This window comes from Lissotriton vulgaris, chromosome 8, assembly GCF_964263255.1.
Source record: "Lissotriton vulgaris chromosome 8, aLisVul1.2, whole genome shotgun sequence".
NCBI classification, from domain to species: Eukaryota; Metazoa; Chordata; class Amphibia; order Caudata; family Salamandridae; genus Lissotriton; species Lissotriton vulgaris.
Window position 1 is genome coordinate 1217608251 of NC_141696.1, and position 25556 is coordinate 1217633806.

The 25556-nt window shown below is 42.5% G+C and overlaps 1 protein-coding gene across 7 annotated transcripts in view; it reads right to left on the reverse strand.

Annotated features, from left to right (window-relative positions):
- NBEA (neurobeachin) overlaps window positions 1-25556 on the reverse strand; it is a 1820918-nt gene that overhangs the window by 683117 nt on the left and 1112245 nt on the right. For all 7 annotated transcript variants that reach the window (XM_086935110.1, XM_086935108.1, XM_086935109.1 and 4 more), the window contains one exon: window positions 21176-21300. In XM_086935110.1, coding sequence (XP_086791236.1) covers window positions 21176-21300 — 125 coding nt within the window. The remainder of the gene's footprint in view (window positions 1-21175; window positions 21301-25556) is intronic.

Consider the following 25556-nt stretch of genomic DNA (forward strand, 5'->3'; position numbering starts at 1 on the left):
CCCCCGTCCCTAACCATGTCCCGTAGCCCAAGAGCCCCTCCCCCCACCCTTCACAACCCATTGAGGCTACCTGGTTCATCATTAACCAGGATGAGGACATCTGATCAGTCAGGGCCCCAGTCCCACCCCCTCAATCCGACCCACTGTGCTAATAATTTGTGTAAGAAAGAAAAAGCTAAGAAGGAAGAAAAATATAACTGAATAGGAGAAGAGCAGCACCCTATTAACCTTACAGTTGCTAAATTATGTTGACATTCCCGACATTATAGACATATAGCAAGCAAAATGTTTTCCTTTTTTTTTTATTAGTTTATCCACCCCCGCCCCCCCAAACCCACTTTTGTTCATTTTGATCTCTATCTTAGTCTCCGTCGATACCCATTCTCAGCACTAGAGTATAGGGAACTTATGATAATTTTTAGTTCTTGGTTTTGTCCCTTCTAGATTCTGAAATCTCCCTGAGATAAGCCTGTGCTTGAATTCCTGAAGAGAAGCTGCGTGTGGTCTCACTGAAGATGATTTTTAGCCGTGCCGGGTTTTGTAAGTATACCGTAGCCCTGACTTGCTGAAAGGGGGCGAAGAGCTGTTGCATCCTCCATCTTCGCTCAACTGTTGCGTTGGCAAAGTCAGGCCTGCTAAAGAAAGTGACACCGTTGAATTCTCTCTTGCTGGTGGGTCGTGCAAGGTCAAAAATTACCTGGGGCAGAAGAAAGTTGTCTAGGAATACTAGCATTGCACGAGGATACTGCGCTGATGTCCCAGGACGTTTGGAGGGAGTTAATGGGAAGCGATGTGCTCGTTGGATTTCACGGTCCCAATCCCAGGATTGGAGTTCGGGAAATGCTCCTTTGCAGAGTGTGATCATATAAGCCCTTGAATCACTCCCTCCCACTCCTTCAGGGATCCCCAGAAATCGAAGGTTGTTGCTTCTCGATCTGTTCTCCTGGTCCTCGATCTTCAGCATTAGGTCCTTTACAATACCATCATGCTCCTGACCCTGCGCTTGGAGGGAGGAGAGGTCCTTCTCGAGATTTTCTGTACGTACTTCTACAGAAGACATTCTGTCGGAGATTTCCGCGCATGTACGGCCCACTTTCCGGATTGCACCCTGCAATTTTTGAGTGGCCTGTCGGTTTCTCCAGTTATCTATCTTGACCTCCTCCTGAAAAAAAAATGTCCCTTCTTCCTGGCAGAGTTGTTCACATGTCTAGTAATTTACAGTACGGTACCCAATACTTATACCCAGCAGTGCCTTTGAAGTGGGAGTGTGAAGTCACTCCCACTTCAAAGGCACAGCTGGGTATAAGTATTGGGTACCGCACAGTAAATTACTAGACGTGTGAACAACTCTGCCAGGAAGAAGGGCTGCGGTGCTGATACAAGGGCTGCCACTCTGCTGCCAAAGAACAATTGCTTTTCTGCTCGGATATGATGCTTGTTGACAGTTGCCTGCTATCCTCTGCCCTGCTGAGGAAAAGGACTGGACCCATCTCACTTGAACCCAGAGTGATTTCCAGGACTTGCTGCCTTGACCCCTGTTTTGAAGTCTCAGGGCCATCAAAGACTTCCTAAAACAGCACCTTGACTCAGCCATCTGTGAATTCTGCCTTGCTAAGTAGTGCTGACCCAGTCCTGGGCCATTGGAAGTGCTTGTTTCTGTGTTGACCCGAGAAGTATCCATGCATCAATGACTTTGCACAAATCGGAACGGACGCATCGCCCTTCGACACAGACGCAGCTGCTGCTTAAAGACACAGCTTTAGCAGACTGCACAGCGCGTCTGCATTGCAAAGGGGTTTGTCAAGGAAGCCTCACTGACTGTGCAGATCGGAACAGATGCAGTGCCTACATCCACGGGATCTACACGATGCATAGCCTCCTCTGCTCCTAGCATCGGGTTCTCGATGTCGACGCTTCCTCTATCCAAGGTACTTTTTCAGCGTGACCTGCACAAGTCGTATAGCCAGCCTTCCCTCTAACGTGGTCTGCCTGAACTGTGGATTTAACTAAGTTTAGCATGTCCCCGGTTGGCGCTTTTTGACTCAAAACCCTATGTTTTGATTTAATTTTTTTAAATTAAAATTTTCTGTTCTACATATTAGATTGTCGTTTTGGTCTTGTTTTACTTATAATCTATTTGTGTAATCCTTTGCAGAGTATTTTGCAATGTTATTGTATGGGAGAGGTAGGCCTTGCAGTAGTGAAAAACAAATCTAAGCGTTTTTCACTACTAGAACATGAAAAACGTAAAAGTACATCCTACTTTTTAATACCATTGTACCCCGCCCTCTGAACTGTCCAGGGCCTATGCTAAGGGTGACTTATGTGTGTTACAAAATAGGTTTGGGCCTGGCAAAAGGTTGAATTTGCTAGGTCGAAATGGCAGTTTAAAACTGCAGACACAGAGGCTGCAATGGCTGTCTTGAGACATGTTTAAAGGGCTACTTGTTTATTTATGTATATTTATTATAAGTTTTGTATAGCGCTAGCTGGACCCAAGGGTATCAGAGCGCTTCACAACAGGTACAACAATGTGTTTTAGCGGCGAAGGTAGAATTCACATCTGGACAACTTATGGGCACTGCAAATAACAATCATACAGATCATTAGGTCTACAGGGGGGTTGTATGAGCTTCCCCTTCAGTTCAGGTGCACTCAAGGAAGAGGGCTTTGAGTAAAGTCTTGAATTTCGGGAAATAGGAGGTCATTCGAATGTGGGGGGGGTGGCGTTCCAGATCTTGGGTGCATTGCCCTCAAAGGATTTACTTATAGTTTTGCGTTTCCGAGATTTCAATGGAATGAGAAGGAGCGTGTTAGAGCTTCTGAGATTCCTGGACTGGCCGGCCCTTTTGAGTTTCGCGGCCAGGTATTCTGGTTTGCCTGTGTGAAGGGCTTTGTGTGTAAGACATGCTGTTCGAAAGTTGGCTCGTTGTTCAATAGGGAGCCATTTCAGATCCTTGAGCGCGTGAGAAATGTGGTCGAATTTCTTAGTTTCTGTGACCATTCTATCCGCAGCATTGAGGGTGGTTTTCAAGGGGCCTAGGTGTGATTTAGCTGATCCGGTCAGGGCTGCGATTCCATAGTCAATTCTGGAGAGCACCAGTGCTTGAGTGGGCTGTTGAAGGTCTTTTGGAGGCAGGAAGGGTTTTATTTTGTAGAGAAGTTTCAGATTGAGGAAAGCGCTTTTGGCGGAGCTCGCAATGTGTTTTTTCATGTCTAGTTTGGGGTCTAGGGTGATACCTAGGGACTTAACCGAGTACTTCGGCTTGAGGGTGCCATTGAGGACGTCGATGGCTTTGAGCCATTCTTCAATTTGTTTTTTTTGGTCTCTGTTGGAGACGAGTAGAACTTCAGTCTTCGCTTGATTAAGCTTCAGGTGGTTCTATGAGAGCCAATGTTGAACGTCTTTGAGCGTGTCATTAAGTTTGAGCATGTCGTCCATGAAGGTGGTTTCCAGATAGATCTGCGTGTCATCAGCGTAGAGGTGAAAGGGGATGTTGGAATCCCTGAGTAGCGTGGTGAGGGGTTCCATGTAGATATTGAAGAGTTGGGGAGAGAGTACTGACCCTTGTGGGACTCCTCTAATGACGGGTAGGGGGTCGGATTCAAAGTTTTTGATTTTTACTCTTTGCGAGCGATTGTGTAGAAAGGAGGAGAACCAGTTTAGTACCGTCAATTCCAAGCCTGCTCTTTCTTGAAGGACTTTGAGGAGCAATGCGTGATCAACAGTGTCAAACGAGGCCGATAAGTCAAGGAGAATGAGAAGGCAGCATTGGTCTGAGTCAAGTGATTTGTGCATATCGTCTATGACGTTTAGGATGGCAGTTTCAGTGCTGCATCCCTTTCTGAATCCCGATTGGTGTGGGTCGAGGAGCTTGATTTTCTCCAAGTGTTGGGTTAACTGAGGCAGAACAAATTTTTCCAGTATTTTGGATTAGAGAGGTAGGTTTGACAGAGGCCTAAAGTTGTTCATATCGTCCGTGTCTAGCCCTGGTTTTGTTAGTAGTGCTGCAGGCCGACTTGCAGCATTTAAATTACAGGCCCTGGGCAGAGCTCGGGCCCCTTTTCTAAGGACTTACAAGTTAATAAAATATGGCAATTGGGTAGAAGCCAAACTAACAGGTTTTAAGGAGAGAGCACACACACTTTGACACTGGCTGGCAATGTAAATGTATGTAAATGTATTTGAGCTTATATAGCCCACAGCTACCCACAAAGGGTTTCCCGGCGCTTGCTTAGGGAACCCGTCCTGGTATTCCCCTGTGGGATAACCCCGGCAGGGTATCCACAAGGTGAAAGCCAGGCATCCCGCCGCGAGGGGCCGTTGTGGAGATTAAGCAAGCTATTGCCCAGAGTCGCAGAGTGTGAACCCGTGAGTTGAGAAGGCACCGGAGCGAGAATTATCGAGTCCGTGGAATTTTTTGAGCCCAAGACCCGCCGAAGCGGGGAATTGAACCCTGGTCCAGGGCCGATCTCAGCTTCCGGGTCTGCCGCCTCTAACCCCTGAGCCACACTTCTCCACCTTCTCCAATGATAAAGTGTGCAGAGTCCTAAGGCTAGCAAAAACGAATTCAGGAAAAACAGAACGTCTGAAGGAAAAAGGGTGGTAAACCACACCAAAGATGCCAATCTAACAATTACTTGTAACTACCTAAAATAGAGGTTTTGAAACTCTATCTCAAGGAGAAACACAATCTCGACATGACAAATTTGGGGAACGAAAAATCCAAGGAAGTCACCTTTAAATGTTGTTGTGAAGTATATAAACAGATCTAACAATTTGCTTCCTTATCTGCATTTCCAGATGTTCAGTGTGTTTAGCTGAAAGGATGCAGGAGAGGTAGATGCAGAAAAAACATAATTCAAAATAGAGAACCTCACATATACAATATTGTTTTCTCATAAAAATAGTGTATATTTGAATTAATTTAAAAATACACCATACTCTTTTAAGAAAAGTATGGTGTTTTCGGTGTTGAAGAATTGTAATGATTTAAATTTAACAAAGTAAGCAGGCGAGCCGGTGTTGAAGAATTGTAATGCTTTAAATTTAAGAAAGTAAGCAGGAGTACCAACGTTTTTGCATCACTAACATTTACATGGCCTGGTTTGAATGAATGCAAAAACCTTGGAAACATATTCAAAATAGCTGTTAAGGTTACACATATTTCACTTAATGTGTTGCAATTCCCATCGAGTAATTACTATGTAAGACTTGCAGTTATTTCTCACAGGAAAAGGACATCAAGGACACTTGCAGGTAAGGGATTGGATCAATATTAACACAATTTTCATTTCATGCTTGCCCAACTCCAGTAAGCTGACAATATATACTGATTACGTGAACTGCCTCACAGCAACAGAGGAAAGGTTATTAGACCAAGGGGTGGAAATGGAACGCGCTTTTTATATTGACAGGCCTGCTAATAGAGTTTACTGATTTTCTAAGACATGCCCTGCATTCTCACAATTTAGATTTGATGGCCTAAGAGGAATGTCATTTATCCCTAATTGAAAATAGTTCAATCTTAGATTTATTTCAGTGAGATTGCCAAAGGGAGTAGTCATTAAAAGCAAATAAAAATGTGATTAAAAACAAAAAGAAAAAAAACACATAAGGGATGATAATATCTCTTCAACAATAGAAAATCCTTTGTCTGTGCACAACATGGCGGTTTCCTTCTAAATGCTAAGGCTGCAAACATTCTGTGATGCAGTCCTATACCTTCAGATCAACACATTAAGAGAAATATCTCATATCAGTGGCTCTCAATGTGGTAGGTTTGTCTTTTTAGTAGAGACCAAACCGAAACTCCAATAGCTAGATCACAGTACTGTCACACAGTATTCCTATAGTACTGCTTTACTCTATGTAATTGGTGAAGTGGCTTCTCCAAATTTTGTTTGGCTCTCTGTGAGTGGCCAGACCATCACAAACAGAATTTAATGGTCTTAAAGAGAGAAAAATAACAGTTACAGTTCACGCGTTATTCTTCTGATGCTCCGCTTAATGTGTGTTGTTCTCAGCACCCATGTAATGCTGGTAACTGAACTATAGTACTCCAAAAGACTCGACACTTTAAACCTGGTCCTGAGTCTCAATACACTACAGTACTTCATCCTTTCACAATGGTATGCTAAGGAAGCATCAACAGTGAGGTTAATCGAATTTTAATTGAATGAGATGTTACCTTTACTCTACAGAAGGTACTTAGGCTCAACTCAATGTCACAGGACCCTTAAAAATCCAATGCAACACTGACCAGAGGTGATATCAATGGACCTTGTATTCTCTCGGTTGGGACATGAAGTGGCAGGTTGTAGGTGAAAGTAGTCACACTTCTGACATGAGCTGAGGTTCCACTCACACCGCAGAGTCAGAAGACACCATAACGCTACACAAGTTTCAATCAGGGTATTTTTTATTTATTTTATTTTTGTAGTTTTATATAGCAAAAACTAGGCCTAAAAAGGCATAATAGTGCTGCAAGAAACACATTTTTTTAAAAAAGGAAACAGAACGTTGTTAAGGGAGAAATGGGAAATTAGGATAAACTACACTTAAACAGTGGAGAACACACGCTTCTAAAGACTAATCTTGATCTTTTGTTTATATTAACACAACTAAGTTGAGAGTCTCATTGAAAAACTAAACACTTTTATATAAAATATATACAAGAACTGTTTGAGAGGTTCATAAACCCTGAAATAAAAGTTAATATGTATTTTCAATTCAAACTATAGGCAAGTGAATGGAGTAGATCAGTATGCAAACCGTGAGGCTCAAATGAGGAGTAGAAGCTATAGAGAGATTCAGCTTAGAGATGACGTTCAAAAAGCCTTTCTTGAAGGTACTGTGAAAGAAGATGGTCTGAGCTAAGTGAAAGAGGGCTACAGTTCCCTATTTTCGGAGCATATCCCAAGATTCATCTTGGTTCTCATTTTGTATCATGGCCTTAGCCGTACGGAAATAGAAAAACTTAGTGGATGGATGCAACAAAACAAGCAAATGCCAGTGCTGTTAAAAGCTTAAAGTGTCACAATAAGTACTAATAAGAAAAAACTCCATGAACAAAATTGGGCAAGTGACTCAAAAGTTTTGGAAAAAGGCATCGCTGAAGAATGATAGAAAAAGGTGTGGTGTTAAAAGCCAAAGGAAATAAGACAAGCTAGAATGTCCAAGTATCCTCCGGAGGACTGACTAGGACCTAGCACCTCTGGAACGTGCAAACGCATGATTTGACACAGGTCCATGATTGGACCTCATCAAAATGTCTTCAAATCTTTTTGAAGCAAGAAAAGGGCAAGCAATTCGAACCTGAACACAGCATCTGCACAGGGCTCTAGACCAAGTGCATGTGCAAAGTGAGTGCATTTGAAAACACTGGTCATCAACTGGTAAAACTATTGGTGGCACAACTGTACAAAGTGAAGCCGACTGAGCAGTAGTTGTGAAACCTTGGTCGATAATCGTGAACATTACCTGCGCCATCTTGCTCGATGGCCCCTTTTTGCGCACACATAGGCCACAGCAGGGCCAGACTGGCCGTTGCAGGCACCGGGCAATCCCCCGGTGCGCCGCAAGGGTGGGGGCCGTTTTTGTTACAGGGCCGTTTATGCAGCATAGCTGCAAAATAGGCCCTGTAACAAGATCAGCTGAAAACCGGCCCAGGCAAGAGCTCTGTCGCACCGCCAGCCTACCCTCAGTGGGGCCGGCCGAGCACTTTACCGGGGCCGGTTTTGGTTCCCAGTCAGGCCCTGGGCCACAGCCATTTTGATCGACTGCGACCATTTTGTGTTCTGTTGGTCACCCCTGTTTCACCTGCACTTCCACAAGTATCTGTATAACCTTCTGACCGACTTGGTATGTGTGCTAAGGGTCATAATCTAGCGGACATGCCCACGTTTGATGTTAGCTTAAGAACGACATTCTATTGCCGCCGCAAACCTCTTCATTCCTTGTTTCTCCCCATCCCTATGCATGTAACCAAAGATTGTAGATACCAAAAGGTCCCGCACTAACCTGGTTTATTGCACCCCAAAGAATGCACCTCAACATGGACAATGGACCTTGTTTTCCTATCAACAGTAAAGGACGTTAAACCCTGACCAGTCTCACATGTTACCGACCCTGAGGCAAAGGCCAGCTGCCTGATAAACATCATATGTCCGACTGTTTATGATTGGGAGGGTACGAACCAACTTGTCCGAAATGTATGGCATCTTGTCCGGGGCGGGGTACCAAGCCTACATGACACGGCTCATAAAGATTGTATTGTCGGAACACTGTATAAAAGTAGCCTGTTGGAGAGTTAAAGTTAGAACACCTCCCTGAGAGAAATCCCGGTGTCTGCGGTAGACGTGCTCTCCTCTAGAGTAAGTAAACCTCATTCTTGCCTTCCAGTTTACAGCGCCTGCCTCGTTATTTAAATAGAATCGAAAGTGAATTAAAGGTGATAAGCCAAGCAGCTTCGGGGGTCTCAAAGGGGGCTGCTTTTCATCATAGTGGCTGCCTCGGAATGGGGTGAATGGGGCGGGGATGAAAAAAATAATAAAAATAAACGTACCTGTTGTCGTCACACCAGTCACCTCTCCTCCTTCCGCAGAACTGGAAGCACCCAGGCTCCCTGCCTCTCCCAGTCGATCTCGACGCTGCATGAGCAGCGTTGTGATTGGTCTGAGTGGCCAAACAGGCCGCTCAGGCAGATCCTGGGAGCCTGGTCATGTTTTCCACCAGGCTGTGCAACACATCCCGGTGGAGAACATGCTAGGTGCGCATGATAGTTTGGCCAGCCCAAAAGTGTCGGCCAAACCATCATGGGCACTTAGGGAGTGCAAACCACTCACTCTGCTCTGACAGCGGCGAGCCCAGCCCCCCCCACCCGACTTGGCTCCGATTCCCGCAATGAAAATTATTATAACTCTTGTTATTATCATTTCTTTTTCTTTTTTTTTGTACTGCTCGCTGAGCACTAGGGCGAAGCTCATCTGCCTTAGCGGGGGAGCCGCAATTGCGACTGGCATGCACTCACACCAAGTTGTGGATGAAGATGTTTTCTCCAATTAAGATTTCGTGATTCATAGTTAGAGAATTATGTAGAGCCCACCATGTCATCTGCCCAGCATACAGGGACATTTTCCCTTTGCTTCTCTCTTATCAACAAGGTATATTAAGCAATGGTAAACAGAAAAAAATTACTTGAAACGCCACCTACCGTTTACATTGATAGTTCCGCAGAGGCCAGAATTTTCCCACCAAGAGAACAAATGCAATCCACAATATTTAAAAGATGCAACTTCATACAAACCTCTAAATTAGGCTGCTAGTCCGTTCTTATAAGTCCAGGGTGACAAAAGCATAAGGTTCCATAACACAAATGTGGATTGGCAGAAGACCCTTTGTGAGAGGCACACAACCTGATGGATGTTCCTGCTTCACCCCGGACTTTTGAAATCTACAAATAATGTGCTTTGTCACACTAAACTTTTTTAAAAATACAAATTGTGTTTTTTAAACATACCTTTTTCACTACTAGGCATGGGGCCCAATTATCTTGTAAACATTTGTTGGGGCCACACAGCAGGTGCAGATCTTCCACAGTCTCCTATGGAATCTTGTAAACTGATCAGCAGACGATCTAGTCCGGAATCGTCAAGCTCTCTAGGGAGAATCTGTCTCCACAAGAAGGGGATCTGCCCCTAGCAAAATGGACCCAAATGAGCCCATGGATCAAGGGCAGAATGGGAAACATGTTCTGCTGGTTCTTTTCTTCCAGAAATGAAAAGATTGAGGCAGGGACAGCACTTCTGGTTTTCAAGAAAACAATCTAACAGGAATGTAGGCAAGAAATTCTTCATCCTCCTCCAGATTCCTCTAAACTGGTTTTGAAATGCTAGTGAGTTAAATGTGGATTTTCGAAAGGGTGAATGGTTTGCCATTGGTCTGTGAACTATATCCAATCTTTAAGAAGGTCTCACACTCTACTCTCTTACTGTACTAGCATGTGGTAGCTCATCTTCAGGGAATGCGTCCCAGAAAGTAATGCGAGTAAAAATCAAACATGGCTGAGTACAGCCATTGACTAAAAAGCTTCTTTTTGCCCTCCAAGTTCACCAACTCCCACAGGTTCAGCCCAGTGGACTTCAATGGCATTACAGCAGTACAGCTCAAGGGTGTCTCACAGAACAAAGGTGACAGACGGTCAGGGGTGGACCTCTTCTTGAAAAGAAGAAGGCAACAAAAGAGCTATTTAGAGGGTAACGTTTATGGAAACAATCCTAGGTCAACAACTCCTTCATTCTGAGTATCTTGTGAGTGCCTGAATTGCAGCGCGGGCTGACTGATGACATAGGAAGAGTCACTAATAGTACTGACATACTCTCAAGTAAAATTATTTTACTGATTCACTTAAGCCGGTTCAAGCACACAATGTTCCATCATTCATCATACCAAAACTCAAAGAGATAGCTCGACGTTAATTACAGATTTGAAGTTCCAGCACAAATTACCTGTAACCTAGACATGACTGAGTTCAAATTGTTAGGGTATAATATTTAGAAAGGTTAGAAAAAAAATGCCCTTCCCATCAGTCAAGTCCCTGACTAGCCTTTGTTTACCATCCCTACACCTGCTTTCCCAATCTCCTCCGCAATGCAGCAGAAACTTCATGCTCTTTTAATAGTTCTAAGGGTCTGTTTATTACGACTTTGCAGACCACCAAGCGTGCTGTTCAACAACCACACGTTATTTATGCTCATACTCTACTAAAGGCCTTGATGCAATTTATTCCATCCTGAAGAAACTCCATTGGCTCCTCTTGCCCGAATGCACCTTCAGCCAGCTTTATCGCTTACAAAGCCATCAACACCAGCACTCCTGCTTGTCTTGCAAAGAAGCTCACCGTCTATGGTGGTTCTCACCACAATTACAGCCAGGACAGCATCAGACTGCAAACTGAGAAGTGTAAAAAATTAAAAACAAAGTAATACGCCTTTTCCATCTGTGCACCCAGGATCTGGAACAAAATCCTCCTATGCATAACACTGCTCCTAATTGGGGAAGAGTTAAAGACACATTTCTTTAAAGAACACTACACAGTTCACAACCCTCATCACTCATTACATTTATGTCGTCTTTTACTTTGTACAACACTCCGCTGCCTTTTTCGCTAAGTTTAGCTTATAGAAGTGACACATACATACCTACTTGAGGACTGAATACCAGGTGCCAGTTTGACACATTCTCTTAACAGTACATCTGGATTAACTGTGGAAAGCAAACTTTGGTTTACCATAGAATCCACGTAAATAAATTCTACCTGAGTCTGTCAATGTCTTCCTCCTATGAAATAATATATATGGCAGAGAGAATTAATATTAGGACTGCACACCTGCCCATTACCCAGCTAGCTCCCTATAGGTCCAAATTCGAAAATGGCCGATTTATACTCTTATTGTTCCAAGGTTGACCAAATTAGTATTTTGGTTGGGTAACAATACCGCCTATTATTTGAGCACCTTTATATACGCATATCAGTGATGTAAATTAAGTAAATGGCTAGTATAATAATTAATACGGTGGCTATTATTTTGATATAACAGTAAACCAAGGGTGTACAGAATTACGTGCTTTGTAATTTATTCAACCAACGTCGAATGGAGGAACTGCCCTGCTGTATGCAATGTAGAATTTGTCTCCTGCGAGATCATACTTCAGTCAGTTGTGCTACTGCTGATTTCTTTGCATTTTCTTCAACATTTGAAGACCATTTCACAAAATATGGTGTTCTTTAACATTCCAAAGAGTTTGTGTTCCAAGTGAGAAACCATTTCTCTTGCTACCCTGCGGGGAAGAGCGCATCCAATGGTGCGAGGGACAGATGGAAGTGATAGTCCCAGGGCTGTTGTGATGGCTCACGCAACTAGAAATACAGCTTGCAGAGGGAGGGAGCTGCTCTTCGCCTGCACAAACTGAGCATCACCCTGACAGCCTCTTTGGAGACTGGGAGTTCAAAGAAGGAAGGCTGTGGAAGCGGTCCAACAACTAATGAGCATCTAAAGTCAGAAAAGAAACCTATTTGTACGTTAAAACCTCAATCCAAAGTCAGTGACATAACGTAAAATGAGGAGGCCTGGTTGCAGAACGTGAGGAGGGGCCCCTGTGTCGCCCAAATATCACAGAATTCATCGGTGCTGGAGTGGAAGTGGCCCCTCCTGAAGTGTTGGTGGTAACGGGGGTATGAAGGGTTAGGGACCCCTCCCCCCCCCCCCCCCCCCCCCCAAGCCACAGTGGCTTGCAGCCAGTGCTGTCTCAACGCATGAGGATGCTGGTCAGCTGCCCGAGGGGCCCCGCCAAGCATAGGGGCCCAATAACCCAAATTTCCCGTTAAACATTTTTATTCCTGTGAGTGGTTGTGTAGGCAGGGGCCTATAATGCTATTAAGACGGCCCTGCTTGCAGCCAAAGGGCTGTTTTTATTAGCACATTTCCAAACCAATGTCTTGAGCACCTTCTTGTCACAATCCAGAGGGGCACACACTTTTGGCAAGCAAACTGCATATGATCTGCCCTGCAGGCTTCCTTGATCAGGATAATGACGAGTTTCGAGTCTGATCTTATAATCTGTGCACCAATTCATTAATAGCCGTTTTGCAGCAAAAGCAGGTGTAGAGTTGCAAAACATTTTAATTTAAAGTAGACTTTTTGCCAAATACGCTTTTAAACTGAAAGGAAAACTGTAGTGCAAATATGGAAAACTTAATGTAAACTCTGAATTATCAAGAAATAATGTGACAACTATCTTCGCCTTTCAATGGGTGGGTAAACGCTACCTACAACTCAAAAAAGCACCAAACAATAGCCAGAAATCTTGTAAATGCAGATACATCCTTTAAAAAATCGGCTAATTTCTAATAGCCACGTTGACTCTACTGGTGACTAGGGTTGCCACAGTCACAGCTTTTACTGTCAAAACCCATGTAATGCTATAGCAGCATTTCAAAGCAGCCATTTTTAGATTACCAAGGACAAGGCAAATGCAAATACTTTGTGTTTCAGCTTTAGTATCAAATCAAAATTACAAGCCACCCCATAAATTCTCTGAGACACTCACCTTCCGCTACATTAATAGGAAATTGATCTCAGGGGTAATATGCCTGATGGATGATCAATGATGTCTCCTAGACTAATTACATGTCCTCCATGTTTCATGCAAACATTGTGACCTTGAAATTTCTATACCAAAATATTTACAAAGTGAGCCTAATTCTGAGGAGGAAGCTTGTAGTTGGTTATTCAGTTGTAAAAGTCTATGCTGTGCAAGGTTTAAACTAGGCCTGGTCGGCAAATTCCGTTCCACTTGCGGAATTTGGGTAATTTTGCGTTCTGCAAACGCGAAATTGGCCAAAATTCTGCGTTCCGCGACTTCGCGAAATTTTTTTCTGGTTCGTGTTCTCAAGATGCGTGTTCGCAAGACGTTTCCCCCAAGCACGCAAACAGCGATTGCGAACAGTAAAAAAGCATTGCGAACCGGCAAATCTGCGTGTTCGTGGAATTTCTGCGTGTTCGCTGAGATTTTTTACCATTTCGCTGAGATTTCCGTAACACGATTACGCAAATTCCGCCCACCCCTAGTTTAAACAAAGGTTCCAAAAATCTGCAAAAAGTGAGCAGGAAAATGCGCTAAATACTACAGTAAAGAATACTCTTTCGCAGAATTGGTTACGTCAGCCCGGAGGTCCTTTTCTTAAAACAGCGCAGTTGCATCCCCTGTTTCTACCTCCTCTACTACCCTTAAGAATTTGGACCTCACACCTGAGAGACACTAGGGGCCAGATGTACTAAGAACGTATTTTGTAAAAGTGCTTTCAAATTGAGCACCGACTTATGTCAAACGCATTATGTTTTTGCAAACCACCCTAAATAATAAAACCTGCTTTGTATTGGATTGTAATTCAATATACCTAAAATATGAATGAAGTAGATTACAAATCGCCACCCACTAGGAATAGCTGCTATCAAATGGACGATAGCCTAGTGAGGTCAGTAGAGCACCATGACTGTGCTTGCTTTTAAATAAAGCTATATATATAGATAGATAAATATATATATTATTTTTCTTTTTTAAGAAGCCCGATTTTCTTAACACGCCCTTCCAAATAATTCGGTATGTAGCTGCAATAGCAAATAGTGAGTCTGTAGTGTATTAGTGAATCGCTATTTGTGTTTGTCGCATACCAAAAAACCAATGTGCAGTCGCAAACGGCACGATTCTGCAAATAAGACCTTCTGCAAATACAAAAAAGCTTCGTCCATTAGGCCCTAGGTGTTCTAGACACTCACAACTGCAGTATTTAGGATTAAGTTTAAAACTGAAAATAAGTGTAGAACTGATTTAGAACACACAATTGTAGAGCTGCTCATAATTTGCACTGCGTTTCTCAGACTACCATCAGACACTGTTATGACTTTTGGGTCAGAACAAATGCAAAAAAAGTGTCAAGCCTGCATACACAGCTACATTGATCCAGCAATTGTATTTTAGGAAAACTATTGTACGCAGACTTGGAAACTTTTCTCGTGTTCTAATCTGACTTGCAAAGAAAGACTTTTTGAATCACGACCATTTTTTAAAAGTCATGCCTACTCTTTGACATCCAATAATGAAGTCACGTAATTGAAGCAAACCAGATGAATTTATATCAAACATTTCTGAGCAATTATGTGAATTTATGTATCGCTGACTTAAGAAAACTGAGAAGACTTGGAAAAGCGTAGCTGGCAAACGTTCTGCCCAAATAGCAAAATAGATATTTTATAGAGAGCAGTTTTAAAGAAAAAAACATCTGTTTTATAGAAATAATCACTTTCATCACCGATTCTTGTCTAATCTTAAGAACCCTTCCCAATACATAATCATGTGAAATGCAGATGGCCACATTCTTCACGAGTTGCATGCATCAAAACATTTGGTTGAAGCAAAGGCAATATGCTGAAAACAGTCACCTTTGCAAAATATGTTTAAATCCCATTGCAAACATTTCACTCCACCTCCCCTTTTCTGTTTTGCATTGTACTTGTACCACAGGCTGTCATCATTGTTTTTTCAAAGTGTTCATGGAGCACTTAATTGGAAAGGCTAGAACAGTTACTGATGCATAAATATGTGTATAATGTATAACTGTATTTCAAGGTCACGAATACATGAAAATATTTAACAAAAAAGAACAAAGACCTTTTTAGTACAAAACAAAATTCTAAAGAGAGGAAACACATAAATAAATGTGAGGAAAAACAGACTCCACTTGGAGGGGCAGTCTGAATCTTGGCTCCATATGGGTGTGAAAGATTACATTCTCACTAGCAAGCAAAAACGAACTAATGTTGCAAGTGACATCTTTTAAGGGAGTTCAAGGATGAATGGGCAGCAAATCTAAGATTCTTGGCACACAAGTCCAAGTGACAGCTTGTTTCCCCCTGGCATTGAGGTAATGGTACCCTCTTGCTGGTGGTGCTCATGCAACGGTCTAGTGTCACCATAATACACCACCACATCTCGCGGAACAGTTTGCAAACAATCTATCCTCAGTCCCCTTACAAGATTTGTGTGATGATGCATAATAATTATGCCATGTCCTGAACAAAGTACGGCCATATGTGTTATCGGACTAATGATAAAGGTAGGAGCCACCCCTCAAATTTATTTTCTGAACTACAACTATAAAAAAATGCAGATAACAATCAAAGCCGATGTAGCCTCCTTCACAAAACGTTGTGCATTAGTAAATTACAAATATGGTAATTGTCGAGTTTATAAAATTGGAGGTGCCATCATTTATAAACAAAAGTGGCAAAATTAAATGAAAAACTATCGCTCTGTAGATATCCTGTCAGCCACAGGACAATATAAGGCTTCCTGTTTATGGGTTTATGGATCTCTAAATGTAAATCGGGCCACAGCAGATTTAGACCAGCCAGCTGCCTTATAAGTGAATGATTAATGGAACATACTGGCTAGCTAGGTCTTCTTGGTCTAAATCTGTGTATGGTAAGGCTGTTGCATTGCTTGGCTGGTGGTGGGTCTGACTTACACCTCTTATGACACTTCTACCTCCTTAACTGTGTTATCCTTGTTGTGAAATGTGTGAATGTTACTTGAAGTTAAAAATGTTCTGGCATCAGCGCATCTTTAATGCAAATGCACAAGTCTCCAGCCACTGCATAGTCAGTAAAATCAAGAATGCAAGCACGTTCAGCTGCTGTGCTCGGAAATATTCAAGGACTGAACCCTGGTAAAGACTGCTTCAAATTAAACAATGCATATGAACATAGGGTCAGAAAACTACAAATCCTGGTTCAGAGAATCAGAGTTTGAAGACTTTTTCTATTTCAATGCCAGACTACTCAAAATCCTCTAATTCTGCAACTTTCATGCCGCTTGAATTTCAATATTAAAGGTGGAACCACGGGTACTCCCAGGGGACATGCCTGGAGGGGCCACTGGAAATGTTCTGAACATTTAATATGCCGTAACTCTGGAGGTAGGTACTCAAAAACATAATTATTGTCCCTTTTCACACAGTTTACACAATTAACTTTTTGGTTAAGAAAAGTTTAGATTAGAATATTTTGCGATTTTTCTTCCATTTTTTCTTTTGCTTGTTTATACGTTTATGTTTTAATTTAATGAAAAATAATACTCACAAAGAGTGAGGAAAAAGGCACCAACCACCTACATATTGTTAGAGGGTCTAACAGAATGCTTTTTATCACTTTAAAAAATATTTAAAGGGTAAATAAAAGGTAAAATAAAGTACACGTGAAGGTTTCCCCTATGCCAGCTTTCGGGACATTGCAAATAATCTGCAGCCGTTAAACAAGAGGAAATGGAGGACGCCTAGAAATCTACAACATATGGAGATTTCTGAAGCACACTCCATAAGATTTTGTGAATCCTGAAAAATGCAGAAATCTATACAAGTCAAAGTAGGGCTATATTTTTAGTTTCGTGAATCAGGCTCTTGTGTAATACATGTGGTTCCGCACAGCCTAAATGGACTTGCCTTAAACAAGCAGAGCCCTGACATGCACAAATGCAAATATGTTTCAATGTCTGTGTAAAGGTCCAAGTGTTTTCTTCTTTTTACATTGAATTTGGAATCTGGCATAGGTGTAAGTTGACTGTTACTAGTCAGGAAACATTTCATCTATGTCCTCTCTCTTGCTGCTTACACCTGCCTTGCCTTACAATTTTGACACATGTATAGAGGGGGCATCATCCTTGCCAGAGTACATAACTGAGTCATCTGAAGTTAAGAGGTGGAGGGTTGACCCAAGTTACATTACAGCAAAAATATTGTCTTCAAACATCATTGACAGTAGAGCTCCAAGACCAAATCCAAGTGAAACATCAATGGTGCGCAGCTGGTTCTTTCTTTATACACTCGTAAAATGAATGATTGCTATCTGCTAGATGCGCCCATTGCATCAAAGGTCTTTGTAAATGTGATCTAATTGGGTTAAAGTTGTTCCATGCACTAAAAGCATAATTCGTTGCCATTTTAATTACATTGTATGATTCTACACGCCTCACTATAGTCACTGGATAACATGGTGCTTATGTGCAGCTTCTCTTGTAAATTTCTCTTCTCTTTTTCATTCCTTCAGGGTGAAAACAGCTCCCTCTAGAGGTATGCTTATAAACATAAATGTTGAAGTATTTCTCTCTCTCAAGACCCTTTAAATTTTGTCTGCTCATAAAGGAACATTTTCTTTTATTGTATATAAATATTCAGGCATGAAGAACCTACCATACGGCTCTATTCTTACAAACAATTCAAATGATTTCTAAAAGTGCAAAATTGTTTAAAAACTTATTTCAGCTATTCTTTTCGTAACGTAGCTCGATTTCAGAGACATCACCTCAGCTGCTAGTTACGCTGGTGAAATTTTCATAATTCCCGAATTCTTGCTATGTGAAATTTCACATTATGCAAAAAAGTTTCTGATTCTTTGGTTGGATTTCTAAATCCAAGTCTAAATGTAGCCACACCAGTGGCAGCCCAGCCATCTGCCCCACACCACTGACTGATTCAGAAAGAGACACGAGGATGGAACTCATTGCCCTGGCCCTCCTTCAATTAAATCTGTGCAAGGCAGCGGCACTACTAGGCTTGAGGTGGGTCTGACATAGACCTTGTGGCGTCGTTGTCGTTGTAATGTGCTATACTAAAAGTAAATGTATGCACGTCATTCAGAGTTAGCCATGTTCGGGCATCAGCAGATCTTTAATTCAATATGCACAAGTTTCTGTCCATTGCACAGTCAGTGCAATCATGAACGCAAGCACTTGAATCGCAGTGCACTGCAATTAATTCCAGTGCTCAATCCTGTTCGAACACAGACTCAATTTATGTAATGCACATCAATATGGGGTCCGAATCATCACTTCTTGGTTCACATAATCAGGATTTGAGGCCATTTTCTATCCCAGTCCCAGACTGCTGGAAATCACCCACTTTTACAAATTTCCTTCAGTTATAATTTCTAAAATAGAGTAAATGTAAATGTAAATGTATTTGAGCTTATATAGCGCACAGCTACCCGCAGTGGGTTTCCCGGCGCTTGCTTAGGGAACCCGTCCTGGTATTCCCCTGTGAGATAACCCCAGCAGGGTATCCACAAGGTGAAAGCCAGGCATCCCGCCGTGAGAGGCCGTTGTGGAGATTAACACCTTGACTGCTACAGTAATTCCTGCAAGGTGCTGAACCCTCCAGATTTCCATTGTTCATGACGAGCTCAGCTCGTCATAAGCACACGACCAGTGTACTGCATGACGAGCTGAGCTCGTCATGAGCAGGGAAGGGGTTAAGCAAGCTATTGCCCAGAGTCGCAGAGTGTGAACCCGAGAGTCGAGAAGGCACCGGAGCGAGAATTATCGAGTCCGTGGAATTTTTAGCCCAAGACCCGCCGAGGCGGGGAATTGAACCCTGGTCCAGGACCGATCTCCGCTTCCGGGTCTGCCGCCTCTAACCCCTGAGCCACACTTCTCCGAAACATGGGTGCTCTTGGGGGAGAGGCATAGAGTGGCCACTGAAAATGTTATGAACACCCAATATGTCATAACTCTGAAAGTATCCAAAAACATTACCAATGGGCTTTCTGACCCAGTTTACATAGTTAACTATAGGGTTAAAATTGCATAATTTCCTAAATTTATGTTATCTAAAATTTGACATTAAGAAATATCTCGAAATTGTTTGCATGCTGGTGGCTTATTCACCCAGAAAATGTCTTGTCAGGAGAAATACAATGCTCAAACTAGACTCCTTTGTGGTATCTTGCACGACTTTTATAGGTAAAGTGAGAGATTGCATGAAAACAAGTCACACTTTGTACCTGTAAAAACACATTTCGCACTAAAGCCATAATTTTATGAAATTTCATGACATCTCACAAAACAAACTAAGCAATGTTGCACACCCATACTTTTCACACCTCACTCTTGTAGCTGAATGGATCTGAATCTTCAATGACTCATTATGGGCACTCACAAAAGTATTTTAACAATAGGTTGTGCAATGCCTTATATAACTAACAGAAACACAACCCAGGGAAACCAAAACTTTCTACAGTGAACAAAAACACTGAGTTCATAACTTAAACTTCGGAAAAAAACAGCTTCCTACATAGAATGCAATCAGACATACACTATATACCAAAAGTAATCTTAGAATCAGTAGTGGTGTTTTAAAACTATGATGAAAATGTGTTAAAGCATCGAGACAAATAGTTTATTAAATAGCCTTCAGAACCAAGTTTGGATTTTGGGCCATTTCAAATATTCTCACACCACTTGTTCAACAAACTACTCTGACAACAAGGCTATAGGCCAATGCTTGATTTTCAACATTTCTTGATGAAGGCTACTTAAGACCATAGTGCAGAATACGCATGCAAACCATGCATGCTGATGTAATACATTATTACTCAGAGAGACCATTTCTCTTGATCAAGGTCACATTTTGAGTCTGACACAGAGCGGGTAAATCAGGTGGCAAGCAGGCACATCTCCAAGCAACCTAGGGAGCTTCTTATCGCGAGTCCTCAGCACACATTATGTCCCACCAAAGCAGCAGCTGATTAATTGTGTCTTTTTGCAGTATGGCTGTATGTTTTTGTGCTGAACTGAAAATGGCTGTCTACTATCTTGAGGGCCAATCAAACTTACTTACGATGAAGCCTTTGATCGAAAGCACAAGGAAGCCTGCAGATGGAAACTGAGCCATTGCACACCTCATCTGCTCTTTTTACATATAGCGTAGGTGATAATCAAAAGTCAAGAAAACAATAATTATTGATAAGGTAGGTATCTAGCAAGACTCGTTGAAAGCACAGTGAAGAGAACCCCAAAACATGAAGGAATCATTTGAAAACAACCAACTACTGCTAATATAAACAAATACAAAAGGAAGACAATATGGACCGCCATCTTGGAACTCTAGATTTTAAGAACATATCTTCAGATTCTATGGAAAGAATATTGAGAGCATGTTGTTTGTGCATAACATTTCAAATATTACCATAACCAAAAATGATTTCAAAATGAATGGAAACTAAGTACCCCATGAAAAATAACACAGCGATCAAGCAGGTATAAATCACAGCCAACGCCGGAGGCTGAAAATACATCAAACTGCTACAAGTCTGCTTTTTAACGTGACGATGTCATAAATTATTCAGCTCGCTAATATCTCCAAGAGGCATAAGGGAAATATTGATGTTAAACAAGTGTTTGATGCTGGAAAGGATAACATTATAATGCTAAAACCGAAATCGTAAATAAAAGTCCAAAGCATGCTAAAGGAAAAGCAAAAGTCGGTAAAATCCCAAGAAAAGCATCGGTTTAAGGTGTTTTCTTTGTCGAACAATCTGATTCTTTACTCTGGTCAAGTTACACAGCTGGTAAATTTAAAACATATTTTAATACAGTATTGGAATTTATATCTCTAAGAAACGGAAAGCAATTCTCATAGTTTAACTCCCAGACCTTGCTGTTCCCTCCCAATTTAAGACTGCGCCACAACATGCTTCACACAAACACGCGCGCTTTCCATAATACACATAATAGTGCGCGAGACGCACGTCAGAGGTGGCAGGGTAAAAAAAAAAGACTGACCATATTCGATGGCAGCTTTGAGCATGGCGTCGGCGTGCGTGGACCCAAACGCGTTCCGAACAAATCGCCGACGTCGGCGTAGGTCATCTTCCCAGTAATCCAGGCGCCAGAAATCATGAAGTTGACTGTGAAATTAAAAAGAAAATAAAAGTTTACATTTGACATGCAGATCCGGCACATACGACGTGTTACAATGTAAAACTAGTCCTAAAAAAAGATGCAGCTAAACTGACTGGTAGACATATAATAAAAAAAATGGCCAGGTAGAGTAAAAGGTAATACAGCCACCATGCACACATCTGGCTAGAAGATGCCAGGAGATATTCAACACCAAAGTGAAATATTTCAGTTCAAGCTCAAAGCAAATAAAAACGACAACCCCAACACATTTCCCTCATTTTATTTGGGTATTAAGGAGCTCAGCCCGGTCTGGCCTGAAGCGCGCTGCTTACTGCTAAAATCATTAATCACAGCGGGCCCATTAAGAAATGCATCAAATTACACGTATTAATGGCACGCCTCGCTTTCTTTCGCATTGGTTTTAACAAGACCTGTAAATCACCGAGTGGGCCTGGGTGTAAATAGTTTGCCGTTTAATGACTAGGGCCCCTCTGCAGACTGAACTTGCAATGGCGAAATTATGGGCCACTTGAATACTGCGGTTAAAATGATGCACTGAAATATTCATTAAAATAATTCTCCACTGCCCCCAGCAACCTGGGAAAATTGCAGTTTATTTATTATTAATACCGCCGAATTAAACTCGCAAAAATATTCCAGCATGTGGTAATTGTCTTGGTAAATTATTATTCTACCGCTTAACAGGGCTATAAGAAGATTTTATAGCCTCGAGCGAATATAGGCCATTAGCATCCATTCCTTCTTTCAGGCTAAAATGGCTTGAATTCCATTTGAAGAAGGAATTCTTGAAGCTCTTTAACTAGCCCTGAAGTAAGGGGCAGTAATTACACAGAAACAAACATAACTTTTTTACTCACGGTATAGTTTTAAAAATGAATAACTGTTCACGTCTTAACTGAAGACTAGAAATGGTGTGATCAATTAGCTATTTATTGTACCGCTTTGTGGGGTTTGTTCTTTACATGCTTTTAAGCTTTTTCAATGAAAGTGCTCACAGAATGAATTTCAGTTTGAGTTTCCTTAGTTGCACGTTTTATACATTTTGCAAAATGTTTTGATGATGCAGGACGGTATTTGCATAGACATGCTAGAAGTAGAGAAATTCACAGTAACCTGGAGGTACTGCACATGCAGTTTGTGTTTTATTAAACATTCTACTACACCGCAGATTTGGTTGATTTCCTGGGTTTTGACTCCCTTTACCACTACTAGATTACTAGTGTATAAGCTGTAGTTTCCTGAATTCAGTATCTTTAAACACATATATTGATTCCCTTACCATTTTGGCATTTTTCACTGCATATTGTTAAATGCTTTTTTTATTTCTGCATTTCCTTCTTAAACCCTTTTTTGTTTAGACTGTATATATAAAGGTGCTTTATCTTCTTTCACGTTGCCTTTCTTTTTGGTCTTGGATAGTAGATCCCTTCTGATGTTATACCAGTTTTAAGGTCTCTGTAGTGAAAAGGTCAGGAGACTTCTTGAGGCAAAAAGATTGAAGTTTATTTCAGTTTAAGTCAGCACCCACAACCAGACGCTCCCGCTGCGCACCAGGACTCAGGAAAACGGACTAACGTTCTCAGAACCCTGGAACACACAGAGCAGCGTCCGATCATGGAACCTTGTTTAAAAGAATACAATAATAACATGAAGAACATTTCGACGAACCCTTAGTGACTTTTTGGGGATTTTTTTAATGAGAACCCAATCACCAATTTTCAATTTGAGTAAATCACATTTTTTTTTGCAGAATCATGCACGGACTTCATTAGATTTTGTTTTTGCAAAACTTTAGCTGCCAATTTTGATGGTCAATACTGCTCTTGTTGTTCTTATTAATTAACCAATTGGGACATAAACTGGTGTGAACAGTCCTGTTCCTTAAGAGGAAAAACAGGGAAACACCTGTGGTACAATGAGGAAAAATGTTATAAGACCACAACTTAGCTTCAAGAAAATCTTGTACATCTTGATGAGAAGAAATGGCTGCTTGAATGGCATCTTTAACCAACCTGTTTGCTCTTTTCACCAAGCCATTCGAAGTCAGTGAATATAGAGCAACTTTATGATGGATGCCATTGTCTGTAACGACAGAAGGTGAACCTTCTACCAAATATATATATTTTTAAACTTAACAGCATTAGTTGAATTAGCTGAATCACAGAACATGTGGTAAACCCATTTGGAGTGATAGTTGTTGGAACTGGCCCTTTTTGCAGGGTTATCCCCAAACTTTTTACTTCTTCCTCCCTTATTTTTCCTGACCTGTGGCTGTTGGCAATAGGACTCTGCGCACTTTACCACTGCTGATCAGTGCTAAAGTGCATATGCTTTCTGTGTAAATTGTTATTGTGATTGAATACACATGATTGGCACATTTGTATCACCAATAAGTCCCTTGTAAAGTGCACTGGGTGTGCCAGGGCTGGTGATGACAAATGCTGCTAGTGGGCCTGCAGCACTGATTGTGCCACCCACACGAGTAGGCCCAAAATGGTGTCTCAGGCCTGCCACCGCAGTGCCTGTGTGCAGTCTGTGAACTGCCATGTCCGGCGTGGTCAGTGTCCCCACTGACCAGGCCTAACCCTTCCCTTTTTGTGCACATTGATCACCCCTATGGAATGTAATGTAATGTAATGTATGTGGTCTTGTAAAGCGCACTGCTGCCCTGAGGCGTCGTGGCGCTGTAGACCGCTGGGGAACCCGTCCTGGCTATCCCTGTGAGATGGTCCCTACTGGGTATCTCCAAGGTGAAACCAGGCATCCCCGGCGAATGTGGGGGGCCGTTGTAGAGATGAGGCAAGCTAATGCCCAGAGTTGCCGAGTGTGATCCCTGGTTAGAGTAGGCACCGAGGCGAGAATTATCGAGTCCGCTGACCCTGGTCCACAACCCTGCCGCGTCGGGAATTGAACCCTGGTCCCGGGCCGTTCTCTGCTTTCGGGTCTGCCGCCTCTAACCAGTGAGCCACACCACTCCACTAGGCCCATGGGACCCCCTTGGGCAGGGTGCAGTGTATGTGAAAGGAAGAGCATGTACTTGTGCAGGTGACATGCTCTAGTAGTGAATTACAGCCATTTTCGTTTTTCACTGCTGCAAGGCTATCTTGCTCCATAGGCTATCATGGGGGATGCTGGCTACAAAGGCTACCAGCATATCTTCCCATAGGAACAAGATAGGACATACAAATCTAGTATACCTGAACTCAGAATTTAATAACACACCTTTTGGGAAAGGTTGTTTTTGAATCCTGTGATTGAGAACAGCACTTTTAGAAAGTTGCTGTTCTCTTGTCTGCCCTTTCTGTGTGCCTTGGCCTGCTTGCGTATTGACTGTCTGGTTTGAGAGTGACAGGGGCTGGGGATTCCACAGGAGGCTGGCCGAGTCAACCCTAGGCTGAAAGACTGCATATGCAACTTGAGTGGTGGGAGGAGATAGCACCTGGGCCTGAATAGGGCTGTGCCTGCCTTCCACAATGCTGGCTCCACTTCCTGCTGGGCGGCTGACGACCCTGCCCCTCACTCTGAAAGGAAAGGAGAAGCCAGGAAAACAAAGGGGCAGATTTACAAGCCCCTTGCGCCTCTTTTAAGCCGCCGTTGCGTCACTTTTGTGACACAGCAGCAGCGCAAAAGATGCACCATTGTGCGGGATATTTACAACGTGACGCATCTGGGAGATGCGTCACATTGTAAAGCCCTGCGCCAGAAGGAGGCATTATTGTGCGGGGCGGGGGCGTTCCGGCGCAGGGACGCCTCCTAAAAGTGGCTGAGTGAAGTCTACAAGATTTCACTCAGTCACTTTTGTGCCCATGCTGCGTCAGAACCCTGCGCCTGCTTGAAGCAGGCGTAAGGATTGACGTAGCATTGGACAGATAGGGCCCCCCAGAGCATTGCTGGAGCTGCGTCGCGCTTGTGATGCAATTCCAGCAATGCACCGCCTTTATGGCACAGATGCGTGACGCATCTGTGCCGTTTTTGCCCCATGGTGCGCTGCATTGTAAATGCAGCGCACCAATGGTGGCGGAGCTGCGGCGCACAATAAGTGGCGCATCCCTGCTGATATGCAGGGATGCGTCACTTATTGTAAATCTGCCCCATAGTGCTCAAGGAACACCCAGAACTGGTTCAGACCGGGCTCAGGACCCACTTGCACAAAGAGAACAAAGACTTTTAGGGGTATAAGTACAGAACCCCTGACAACAGAAAATTAGATCATCCTGGAATCAAGAAGGAACCTCTGCCA